This window comes from Polyodon spathula, chromosome 2 (assembly GCF_017654505.1).
Source record: "Polyodon spathula isolate WHYD16114869_AA chromosome 2, ASM1765450v1, whole genome shotgun sequence".
NCBI classification, from domain to species: domain Eukaryota; kingdom Metazoa; phylum Chordata; class Actinopteri; order Acipenseriformes; family Polyodontidae; genus Polyodon; species Polyodon spathula.
Window position 1 is genome coordinate 54,506,860 of NC_054535.1, and position 13,546 is coordinate 54,520,405.

At 36.0% G+C, this 13,546-nt stretch overlaps 1 protein-coding gene across 5 annotated transcripts in view; it reads left to right on the forward strand.

Annotated features, from left to right (window-relative positions):
• Positions 1-2,344: 2,344 nt before the first annotated feature.
• LOC121298311 (calcium uptake protein 3, mitochondrial-like) overlaps positions 2,345-13,546 on the forward strand; it is a 49,956-nt gene continuing 38,754 nt past the window's right edge. For all 5 annotated transcript variants that reach the window (XM_041225369.1, XM_041225385.1, XM_041225405.1 and 2 more), the window contains exon 1: positions 2,345-2,664. In XM_041225369.1, the coding sequence (XP_041081303.1) occupies positions 2,386-2,664 (279 nt within the window). In that variant the 5' untranslated portion in view covers positions 2,345-2,385. The remainder of the gene's footprint in view (positions 2,665-13,546) is intronic.

Consider the following 13,546-nt stretch of genomic DNA (forward strand, 5'->3'; position numbering starts at 1 on the left):
GACCACAGTTGGAACGTCTGGAGGGATAGCCCAATAGGCACATTTCTGGATGTCATGCTGAAAATGACAGACCAATACATATCATTTCCTAAGGATACTCTGTCACCTCTGGGCTGCAAGTGCGACCGCTAAACAGAGCAATGTGCTCACTGAGAGCCTCAGTATCATAATTGTGGATCATTATTTGAGAGTGTTGAGTAATTTGCAATGCAATTAGCATTTTTCATCTGCAATTATTTGCACTGCGCCTATACTTACATCTACCCCTTTGTGGATTAAAATATCCCATCACAACGAAAGGAAGGGCTGTAAAATGTAACAAAACTATTTAGAAATATATATATATATTTTTTTATTGAAATAAGTCTATATTATTCAGAAAAGTATGTTAGTGAATAATACAAAATAGTTTGTGAACTAGTTATTTTCACATTTGTGAAACTCATGTTGTAAAATGATTTTAGAAGTTTCAGAATATTTTTTATTTCTTTAAGTATACAGTTGATGTTGTTTTTAGCAATAATGAAATACAATAGTTTCAGGTCTCCATGTGCCCATTTAATTTATTTTTAAAAATGTATTTACATTGATAGTTGAGTATTGTATAGAATACAACTTGTTTAAAACAATTACAAAAAAAAAGAATGACATCATCATTTAATTTGACCTTTCGCCTTTAAAAATATCAAAATAAGTTGCCTTAGAGGCAGGATAAATTGGTGACCCCTTATTTTTTATTTGCTATAATTGGTGACCCCTTATTTTTTATTTCTGTGCTGAATTGTCATATCAAAAGTAGTATATTTTATCCTGCAAAGTTTAAGAAATAAATAGAGACCATGAATACTCATATTTAAGATGAATGCTATCTGTTGCATAAGTATAATAGCTATATAAGATATTTTATAAGTATTTTAGAAAAAAAAAAAAACACATGGATAAAAAATGGTTTTATTTCCAAATTTACTTTTTAGCATGTTTTAAACCGACAGGTTTCACTTAAACAGAAAGGAACCTGTTAAAGACATGTTAATTGTAGATGGTATCTCCTGCCTTGTCTATGCAGTTTTTTCAGTACCAATCAATGATACATTATTCAGTGCCAACAATGATAATGAGAAAGCATCTCCTGACAATCTGAAAACTGCTCTGCGCATTTTCCATAGCTTAATGCTTATGCTAATATTAAGGAAGATAAAACAGTATTCTTTTCATAAGAAGAGACAACATTTCCTTTGATAAGAAAATTAACACAATTTAATCTTAATCTTATTACAGCTTGATCCATGTCTCAGTCTATACTGTTAACTCAAAACAATAAACTCCAGCTATAATGAGCAAATAAAATTAGCCTTTGTAAAATGCATAGTTATCTAATTCAGACTGTCAGAAGACGCTTTCTTATGATCATTGATTTGTACCAAAAAACTGTGAATGATTGAAAACAATGGAATTAACATGTTTTTAACAGGTTATTTTTCCATGTTAAGTGATAGCTATCCGCTTACAGCATGTTATAAATGAGTGAGTCTTGTTTAAGTAGAAAGTGGCTGAAAAACAAATATTTCCTAGTATCTATGGCACATTAATGATCCAAGCAGGAACTGCAATAGGAAAAAAATACATATACAGAACAATTTAATTAATAGAAATATTGAGATATGTAATGCTTTCATACAGGAAGGGTGCAGACAATAAGAAAGCTTTTTCACAAAAAAAAGTTTTTTTTTTTTAAAGTAAAAGATTCCACTCTGAATATCACCATGAGCCTCTGCATTCACTTTCAATAATATATTAGATCAAACACTGACAATGTGAAAATCAAAACCGTAGGGCTTCCCTGTAGCTTGGAAGTTGGAGGTTATTCACAATATTTCCATACTGTCCCAGTTTAATGGCTGCTAAATACACTGATTGCAGCTCATTATTTGTGCACTTTGAGTAATTTGCATTGTTCTAAAGCTTACATAGGCCGCAGTGCAAAATAATTGTCTGGCCGCTAAGCAATTTAGACTTTGCAGCCACAATTGTTTGCACTGCGCCTACCTTACATCTTCGCCATGTTTAAGTATGCCATCTTCTTAGAATTATGTATGGAAAAAAACTGAACATTTTAACCCTCACTCTGGAATTTCTTCAGGTACCCATATATAACTGTTTAAATTTAAAAAAAAATAAATAAATACGCACACTTTAATATACGTACACTGTACATAAACACTCAGTTTTGGCATATTGCCACATGCATACACAGCATGAACAACGCCTCTACGCCTGCTGTGTTAGAACAGGTACTCGGTCCATTTACTGTGGGCCCTTTTCCATATCTCGCGAGGGTTGAGAACATCAGTGTTTCCGACGAATTAATAGAGCAGAGCAACAATAATGGCCGCTATGCGTAGAGTTTTCCTTCTTGTAAGCAGGTCTATGAAGAACAACTTCATAACAAGCCTGCGAACGGATCACATAGGGGATGTACGTAAAATGAAATTTAAGTCGTTAAAGCCTGGTGTAGCTGGGATGTGTGTAGCAGCAGGAGGAGCTGTCGCTTATTATTATTTCTGTCATGTGAACAACTCGAATCGGGGGAAGGGATTGATGTTCAATATCAACAACAAAAAGGACCTGCTCCCATCACTACCCGCAGTAGCTGCTAAAGAACAGGTACTGTGTGTTGTGTGTTTTTATATATATATATATATATATATATATATATAATATATATATATATATATATATATATATATATATTTTTTTTTTTTTTTTTTTTTTTTTTTTTTTTTTTTTTTTTTTTTTGTACAAATATGGTGGTCCTCGAGTTAAGCCGAATAATGCAAGTAACTGTATTCTGGGTGACTTTTTTATCAGAAATATTTAGTCTTTTCTGGAATATAGTAAATAGATGATGTTTACTCCCAATACCTGAAACGCACTAAACAATTCCTTATTTGGCCAGGCGTTTCTGCTGCTGTGATCTGTGCAGTACAGACTAGCATGTACTGTAATATGTGATTGTGATTTTACTTGTCTGTGTAACGCTTATCAGTTAAATTTTGACAACGTTTTCTGAAAATTAAAACAAAAAATCAAATATGGTCTCGTGTTTTCATTTTTTCGTCCACAATTAGAACATTGAAAGATTGGAATTTTGGTGAAAATTACTACAACTTTGTTTTTGATTTCTTAAAAAAAAAAAAAAAAAAAAAAAAAAAAGCAGTTTGTGGTTCGAAATGACACCTCCTTTTTTTTTTTACCAGTTAAAAAAAAGGAAGAAGAAACAACGGTGTAACTTGAAAATATTTGCTATTTGTGTCATGAAGGGTCATAGTACTATGACGGCAGTGGAGAACTGCAGACATGGTGGCAAACAAAAAACAAATACAGTAAATGTACACAACGTTTTTTTTTTTTTTTTCTTCTAGTGTTATTGTTATAATTTCAAGTATTATTTTAATTATAGTTTTATTATTTAAATATTTAAAACGGTGCACATGTGCAAACACCTTACTGTACTATTGAGTACAGTATTTATTTTCCAGAGGCAGAACCCACGTTTAATTAAAGCACAACGATGCTGAAGTTGGCTTATTTGCAAGCTTCTTGTTCGCATTCCAGCTTCTTATTTGCATACCGCAAATATCTGTAAAACTAAAAATCTCTTTACTTTCAACACCATAGGCAGTTAACAACCTAACGATAAAGAATGGCCGAATGACCCCCTCTCTTTTGTAAACTTAATGTTCATATGTTATGCCCCAAAAGTGCCCTGTTTCTCTGTCAAAAAATATTGTGATGCTTGAAAAGTGACATTTTTTCTCAATGAGCCCCTGCTCTGTACTGACCTCTGCACGTTACTGCTGTGTTATAAAATTCTGCTATGATGCGGGTATGAAACTGAGGATTTGTTGGTCAGTCTCAGTAAGGTTTCACTGCTTCAAACATCTCTGTCTGAAAGCCACAATCAGTATTGGAGCTGAGCTGTGATTAAGAATTATCATCTTAACCAAGACATTTTTTTAGTCGCAGTATTTCCTAAGTTTGGGTTTGCAAAATCCCATATTATTTTCTGCAAGTCCATCAAAACACACTGAGTCATTTCTGTGTGTACCTGGTTCCTACCTGCTGCCCTTTGTTATTGAGGATCACCTCTCTTTTAAACAATAGGTTGGATGATTGACTGATTGGAAATGGATTTTCAGCCACATTCCTTCCAATCAGTCAGCATCATACCAAGACAGTATCTACTGTCATTCTGCAGATGAGCCGATGCAGACAAAAAAGCCACAGTGCCTGGGTGCACCTAGGGACTTTAATACAGCGACTTAACCCCTGAAATACCCCAGTTACTTATTCAATTTGTGTTACATTTACGGAATGCGAATAAGAAGCTGTCCAAATAAGAAGCTGGCGAATAAGAAGCCAACTTCAGCATTGTTGTGCTTTAAGTAAATGTGGGTTCTGTGTCTGGAAAATGAATACAGTACCAGTAGTACAGTAAGTTGTTTGCACATGTGCACCATTTTAAATATTTAAATAATAAACAATAATTAAAACAATACTTGAAATAATAATAACAACAATAGCAATAGAACAAAAAAATAAATACTTTGTGTACATTTATTTTATTAGTTTTTTGTTTGCCGCATGTCTGCTGGCTTGCCTGATAGCTGCCTGGGAGCTGCGTTGTCCTCCTACGTTGTAGCTCCTGGGTGACTGCATGGTGAATCCGGAGTGTGTAAAGAAGCGGTCGGCTGAAGGCACACACTTCGGAGGACAGCGCAGGGGTGGAAGCGGTGAGCTGAGCCTAAATAATAATTGCCCATTTCAAATTGGGAGAAAAAAAAAAAAAATTGGCAACGACTAAAGTTATAAAAAAAAAAAAAAAAAAAAAAACATTTTTTTTGAAATTTTTTTATTTTTTAAGAAACCAAAAAACAAATTTATGTGTAATTTGCACCCAAATTAAAATTGTTCAATTTTCCAATTGTGGACAAATATTTGATTTTTTTAATTTTCAGAAAAATTAAACATTTTTAGAAAAGTAATTGTCGTAAAAATTGAACTGATAAGTGTTACACTGACCTTTTCCCTGTATCAAATCAGTTATGAGTGCTAGCTGGTGCAATTGGTTAACAACTGAAGCACATTAGTTGTTTAATACTAGAACCGCCAGATTTTCGAACTACCTAGAACTACTGCATGGGTCACTTTGACCCATACATTTTTAAACTGCTTTGTTATGAAAATGAAAGACATACTAATGGGTACAACTGAAACATTTGCATCGCAGAAGCACTGTATTTAAATGGAAAATTAAACATAAAATGCTTTCGTTTTATAATGAGCGCATATACAGCACGACTACAAACAGTGAAAAAATATAATAAAATACACATTTCAAAGAAACAGGTATGTTCATATACCTGTATACAGGTGTAAACGGGCATATATACACACAAAACTATAAAACCAAAATAAATTGTTTCTAATACTACATAAAAAGAAAATATAACACTACTTATGGTATGATGGCTCCATTGTACTCTATGGAGGAGCGTACGCATCTACCAGCTGACTGTGCCTGCATCCAGGAGCTGTGTTGTAAACACAGACATAGTTCCATTGAACACTATTGTGTAAACTGGTACATACAAACCTGTAAAACAGAGATGTGTTTTTTTTTCTAAAAGTATTATAAAAAAAGGATATTTAAAATACGTTTCATATTAAACACACAAGTTTTTATCCTATCTGTCATTTCAGTTAGTCATTCATGACTCATGTAGTGATTCAGAAGTAATTATGATAGGCAGACTAACAGCACACTACTGTACCAGTATATTGAATACAAAAAATACGCAAACATAATACTGAATATGGAAATGACAAAAGAAAGAGGACCCTGACACAATTTGACCCTTTCTGGTTTTGTCACTTTGTGCGAGAACGGATGGTCTGTGAAAGTCTTTCACCAATGACTAGGGCTCAGAACTTTCACTTCTAACGAAGGAGAAATGACACTGATTTTCTTGTTAAACTAATCTGATGTGAACTGTTATTTGATAGGTACACTGTTTCTCATGTATTTTACCATTATGAGGTGGAATTTGAAAAACATGTATTGTATAAAGATGTATCAGTCCCATCAAAAGGTATGTACAGTTGCTACGTGTAAGCTCTAACATAGGTGGTTCTGGGCCAACGTTTCCAGAATATTGGTGGAGCTTGGGCACCACTGGCCCATACAACCCAGCACCTATGCAACCTCACTCAGATAGTTAGGCTACTGTAAACTTTAGCTTGGGTGTTCACGGTATTACGATTGCTTTATCAAAAGATAATTTGTCTCAGGATCTAGATAAAATGGAAGTCATTCTGTTTTTTCTGAGATTTCTAAACTTGGTTGTTTTTCTGCAAAGGACTATCTACCCCTAACCAATACATCATCAGCAAGCACATAAAAGCTCTGTTTGTTATTCTTTCATGTCGCTGCTTTTTGTTTCGGCTACTCAGTCTGCTGCTGAGAGTCTGAAACGGGAGTTGATCGCTTAGAGTCTGGAGGAAGGGCTGCCTTCAGCCACGGATTCCCTGAGGTTTCCCCCTAGCAGGGTTTTTTCAGTTGCCTGAGTGCTGAGCAGTTCATATTTAGTTCCGCAGGGTGAGTGGTCAGGTTGGCGAGGCTGGCAGTCATGCACTGGGGGATGGGGACAGGCCATGTCTCAGCTGCTGGTTTTCATTAAATTCAATATTTGGGGGATAGGTGGCAGGACGCCACTGTGGAGCGAGTTAATTATTTATTATTATTCATTCATGGTTTGGTGGCCTCATCTTTTTGGGGGTAGGTGGCCACAACCACTTCCTACCTGCGACACTGAGATGCATGAAGCTGTTCGTGTATTTCCAACTGGCCTCGCACAGGTAGGTGTCTGGCACCCACAGACGAGGCCTTCGGCCAAATTTGTCTTTCACTTAGGCCCTGCGTGCCCACCACAGTCATCGGGCCCTGAGTGTCTTTCACAGTTCATCTGCAATTGCATAAATCACCTGCCTTTGCAACCATAATCATTCATTGCCTTCATAGCGGATTCTCTGTGCTGAAAGATAAACGATGCCACTTTCCAAAGATCCTAAGATAAGTTATCTTGTGGGTATGAGGTAACGGAACTGGTTTTCGCGAGATCACAAGATTATCCACTGTATAATCAAACAGCAGTTTGCAGCTCAGTTTTGTAACCCTGATCTACTATCAGAAAAGGCAGTTCTTTTTGGTATGAAGTTGCTTTATTTCTTGAATCACAGTTCAAATCAACTTTTTCCCCGCTAAAGCAGTACATATGTTTGTATATTGAGATGCTAAACAATCTCAATACAGTAAATGATTAAGAAAAATCTGCTGGCCACTTTAAACAAATTAAAACTTTCTATTTGTAAGCTTTTCCTGCCCCTTTAAGATAAATTGAGGCGGTAGAAAAGGCACATCTTTAAAGATGAACTACAGATGTGTGATAAGAAAAAATGGCAGCTTTTTCTCCATCTGTAAATGTAGGCATGTAACGGAAGCAAAACTTTAAAAAATCAAACAAAAAAAAAAAAAAAAAAACATTAATAAGAAATACCAGTAAAATATATTTATTTACACAGTTCTGGTTTCCTAACACTGTCGTGGTGAATAAAGCACTCTCGACAACAAAGGATGGGTTTAAACAGGAATATACCTGTATATTTAGGCCTATATGATATACCTAGAGCTTCTGATTTTCAGTTTTAAGCGATAAAAAATGATAAAACATCCCTGATACAAAAAATGAAATCTGTGATAGCCAACAAACACCAGAAAACACTAAAAACACCAGAAATGGTTACTCAAGTCACATTGCCTTCACCCCTTTCCCAAGCAAAAGCCCTGAAAAAAAAAACGGATTTATGTAAAAATCAAAAATAGCTAAAAATAAGCACTGAAAAATGAAATTAATAAAATACAAAAAACAGAAGCTCTAGATATACCAGATGGCTTCAAAAGTTATAGAGGTACAGTAATGTCTGAGTCATGTCAAAGAACATCATAAAGGGTGTGAGCTTCAGATTGTCTTAATGTTCACACAAGAGGGATGGATCATGATGTGCTGCAAAACAAACAGTGATTCTTTGGGTGTCTTCCTTTAATCCCAAAAAGCAATATAAAAACCATGTGCGTGTCCGGGCAGGTTTTTTTTTTTTTTTAATTTAATGGGTTGGATACAGGTGTACAGGTTTAAGAACAGAACATTGGCATCAATGGATAACTTTTTCAAAGATTCAAAACCCTTTGTCCTTTTTTTTCTTCCATAATAATAATAGTAAAAAGATGTGTACCCATCTAATATTCAAATATTTGTTATGTTTAAGTTCATACATGCAGTGCATCTATAAATGTCAGATGCCCCAGGTAATACATAGCCTTAGTTTTTTGAGAGTAAATGTAGACGTTTTCAACCTGGTCTGATACATTTATACTGTTGGTTTGACATATTGTAGCTTATTCACAGTTTTTGACAAGGTAAGATTCCCTAGAGCATTTGGCATATGAAGTGTTAAGATCCAAGGTGTAAAAAAATATATGAATGCTATAAAGTGCAGGTGTTTTAAAGTACCAAGGGGGCTGTGTGTGTGTGTGTGTGTGTGTGTGTGTGTGTGTGTTTTTTTTGTTTTGTTTTTGTTTTTTTGGGGGTATGGGCTGGCTATAAATCTGTAATTTCTATGATAAATAGGTTGATTGTTGTGTAGACTGCAGTGCAACTTCAGTACACAAATGTATATTTCAAGTGACCATTGATTCAAACAGATTGGGAAAACTACTGGTACAAAAAATGCTTAGGATTTGAAGAACAAGTGTTTGAACTAGTTTGATACAATTTGTACAGATTTAAAATGTCCATGATAGACACAAAAATCTATGAACTATAACAGCAACAGCTGTTTTCTAATTTTTAGGAAATGTATCTTCAATATACAGAAGTGTACAGATTAATTTAGGTTGAGGTCCAAACCAAAGCTGAGTTTTGTATTTTTAAGAATCTCTTTCTTGAAGAATTTATTAACATACATTTAGGGCATTATATAACTACTGTTTTGCAATACTATTGTTGGTAAAATATCTACCAGAGTGAATGATTGCAGTGAATAGCAGTTAAATGTTTCCTGATTATACTCATTTGTCAGTGTGATTTTTTTTTTATCAAGTTATTATTATTAGTGAAATTGCAGTCATTAGATTTGAGGGATAACAATGAATTGAGGAACAAAGGAGGGTGCTTAGAAATTGAAGTATATGAAGGTCCTGGATTGGAATTTATCAGTATTGTAAGCATAACATGACATTCAAGACTATTTGACATGTTCTCTATTTACTCTTGCTTCACAAGTATATTATGCATCTATGCCTACATTTAAAACTTTCCAATTTTACGCAGAGAATCAGTTTGAATTACTCGCCCACAGTTGTTATTTTTGCAAATAAAAAGTTTGTAATTTCTTTTTCTCTCTTTATTTGTTAGGAACTGGACAATATGTCACATTATCATACATTATATAGTGGAAGTGTCCGTACATACTGTATGCATGTCACCTTTTAAAAATAGTGTTTACTTTTGAAACTTGGTGAGGTTGTTCTTTTGCATGTTTTTGACAATTTCTGAATATGAGGATGTACTGTAAGTAGTGCATGTCAGATCAGTCTACATTTTCACATGTACATACACAGTATGTAGGTCATGGTGGTCTGCTTTTTGAACAGCAACAGATTTTTCACATCTATTCAAATTGTTGGTCTACGCTCTGCTGTACTGTAAGCACCAAACCCAATAGGCCTATACAGCATGACCCATGTCAAGTAGACATTGATGTTTTTTTTGAGAGTAACATAAATATTACTAATAAAATAAATTTTTTGTTACATTAAGGACACAGTATTAGAATTAATATGTAAAAAAATTAAACATCTCTATTTTCGATTTAAAATCTTGAAGCCCTGCACATGAAAAGGGGGCGGGGTAAAGCCCTGCTGTAAAATGTATTTGTTTTGTATTATGATTAAAAAATGTAGGCCTGTTGTTTATGTACCCCACCGCCCCTGTGTTTAGTGTGTGATATTTTGTATCTGTTTTGTTTTATTAGAATTTATGTATTTTTAAATATGGCATCGCAGCCGTGTTATTGTTTGTGTATTTATTTAAATACATATATGACAGCGAGAAGCCGTAGTTTTATTTTTTTTTTTTTGGCAGGGGAAGCCCCATCCACATTAAAAACCTTGTGCAGAAGGTGACCATCTCCCGAGTTAATTATTTGATTGTTGCTAATCGGGAGATGGTCACCTACATGAAAGTCTTAGGCTTTCTGAGCTCTGGGTGGTTTATTCGGAGGAGAGGTGAGAGCGAGCAGAGTGAGTTTAAAAAGTAAAAACATAGGATCGGTGAAAGCAATCTGCCCAGCCTGACTTGTGTGTTTTGGTGTTCGGGATTTTTGTTTTTGTTTACATCTTTCATTTCGCTCTATGAGCAAATCTGTTTTTTTTTTTAATGTTTTATTTTTATTTGAAAATAAAACGACACAAGCACCATTGCACCATACCTGCAGTGTCAGTGTTTTTGTTCCTACTTCTGGCCTGACATCACCATCTCGACTACCCTGCCATACGTGGTGTCCTTTGTGGGATCCACAGCGCCTGCTGGACCAAGGCCAGAAGTAGTACTGCAGGAGCTTAATTATTATTTTTTTCCAAGTTAATTTTTGTGGGTGAAGAGGAGGATGGAGGAAGCTTTGTGGTACCTGCACTTCACGGAGGTGAGGCACTATAGGAGGGAAAGCACTCCCCAGATGCCACCTCTCCAGAGAAGGATGGTGAGGTATGAGAGCTGGCTGAGGGACCCCAGCATCCCCCTGTGGCTAAAAACAGAGGGGATACATCAACCTGGATATCCTTTTGGACTTCATCAGGCTGAAGCCAGAAGTCCAACAAAAAGCCATCACCAGAGGATATCCAGGGCTCATAGAGGCATTGGAGTGGATGGCCCAGATGGTTGACTGGGTCTACCAGGAGCGGCAGAGAGGAGACATGGACTCAAAGTGGGAGGAGTCGGTGCATCCACAGCCCAATAGGGAGGAGGCCGAGCGTCCACAGCTCAAGAGGGAGGAGTCTGTGCATCCACAGCACAAGGGGGGGAGGCCGAACGTCCACAGTCCAAGAGGGGGGAGGCAGACTGCTTGCCGCTCCCACCTCCACCAGCAGATGGAGAATGCCTGCTTGTCCCGCCTCCACTGCCGTGCGAGAACTGTCTGCTGCTCCCACCTCCACCGCTAAGGGATAAGTGGAGCTCCTTTTGCAGCCGCCTTGTCCGCTGCGCTCGGGGATGCCACGTCTGGATTGCCTGGTGTTGCCTGCTGCTCTGCACCGACTGAGGCTGCCTGCTGTGCTGCTTCACCCTGCAGAGCTGTCTCTTTTGCACCATACCTGCAATGTCAGTGTTTTTGTTCCTGCTTCTGGCCTGACGTCACCAAAGCGGCTACCCTGTAACAGTGCTAGATCATATGTCATTTTTTATACTACTGCACCTGGATTATAAAAATATGATAAAATGTGTTGTTGTTCTGGGTTCATACTCACTGTTGTCTCTTTTTGTAATGCATAAATGACAATAACAAGTGTTGAATTCAGAATATTATTGTAACAATCTTTAAAAAGATGCCACCTACCGGGTCTTTAAAGGAAAGCCAAGGCACATACCAGGGCTGGCGCTTTTTTTTTTTTTTTTTTTTTTTTTTTTTTTAATTAAAAAAAAAAACAAAAAAAAAAAAAAAACAGATTTATTAATTTTATTTAAGTCAGATGTTTGGGTCTACAAACCCAAAATTTAGATAATATATAATATATATATAATATAATATATATATATCTATATATAGATATATATATATATATATATATATATATATATATAATATTTTTAGTGTTGTTTTAATTATGGATTTTTTTTTTTTTTTTTTTTGTAGTACAGTAGATCGAGATAGTCCTGGAGGTTTGAAGAAAATGAAACTTTTCCTCTAAAGGAGAAACAGTCAGGTTTGTGTGTGTGTATGTTGTCAACATGAATCCTGATAAAAACGAAAAAAATATCTCATTATGGACCAAAGTCGCTCAGAATTGTGTCACGAGAGTAACAGATAACCCTGGTGTAAAGTAAAGTGCGAAGTGAATCGCTCCGGTGAATATGTTCATGATGGGGCAGGCGCTCTATAGCTGGGCAAGAGAAGGCAAGTCTTCACAATACCATTTCAGTGCAGTATTTTATTTTTACGTATTTTTATGCATCACAGAGTCAGGGGCGTTCGCGCTTGTACTCGCATTTGCACTGTGATCAGAATACAGCCCTAAGAGTTTTAGTTTATAGATAGTAAGAGTTTAAGATGTTTGTGTTAATAAAAAATTGTTAAAACTTTTCATGCCTTTTCCTTGAGAAACTTACAAAATGGATAGTAAGTGAAACAATGATTTAAATCAGTGATTGTTTTTTTTTTTTTAAATCAAGTGATTTAAATCGTGATTTAAGTCAGTGATTTAAGACTTGATTTAAATCAGTCAACCCTGGCACATAGGTCAAGAAAATGTTATCTCCTTTATTAGGCAGCAATCCCCAGCCTTACAGTCTTGACCAGAGCCTGCAATGTTTCTAACAGTAAACAGCAATGCGCAGAGAGAGAGAGTAGGCTACCACAACAGCAGGCTGAGGGATCAGTCCATACACAGAGTGCGTCATTTTTCATTACACTGAAAATTACATTTGACAGGTGTGTCAAGCTATTTTTTCGGAATTTCTGTGCACGCCGATTTCAGTTACTGTAAATAAGATTCACAAGAGCCAAGTCAAATTAGTTTTTTCTTGTTGACATAATAAAAGTTTTTCGATCGACTGGGGGTACATGTTGAGTTTGTGAGACACGCTTTTGTTGATCAAGTGGCATGCGGTCAAGGCTAGTCCACGGCAGGAATAGTAAACCCAGCGGCAGTAACTGCAGTTAAGTGTGTTTGCGCTCTTTTGTTAAACAAATAAACAAAACTAAGGTTCAGGCTTAGCAGCACCTTCACTAAACTATACATTCTCTCCACCTGCACGTGGAATTGACAGAGATGAGATTTTAACCCCATCCCTGCTAAACTTAAATTAAAACATTATAAACTTTATTTACACAACCAAAAATCTGAGAATATGTACATGTTCAGGGCTACTGCCCTGTCACAATACCAAATGTGTGTGTGTGGCTGTGACTGTACAGTGGCCTCTGTTGTACAGTAAAAATGAATCATTTCACTGCCACATTGTTTTAACCATGGTCTCAGTGATACAGACAACATACTATGATACTGTACATTCAGTAGACTCTTTGGATTTGGTACACAATTATTGTTTGAGTCTCATAATAAAGTTCATTTACAGGAACTTGTTACATTTCCAGTGAACATTAACTGTTTCAGTGCCATGTTGTTTTCACCCTATTGACATGTCCGTGACAG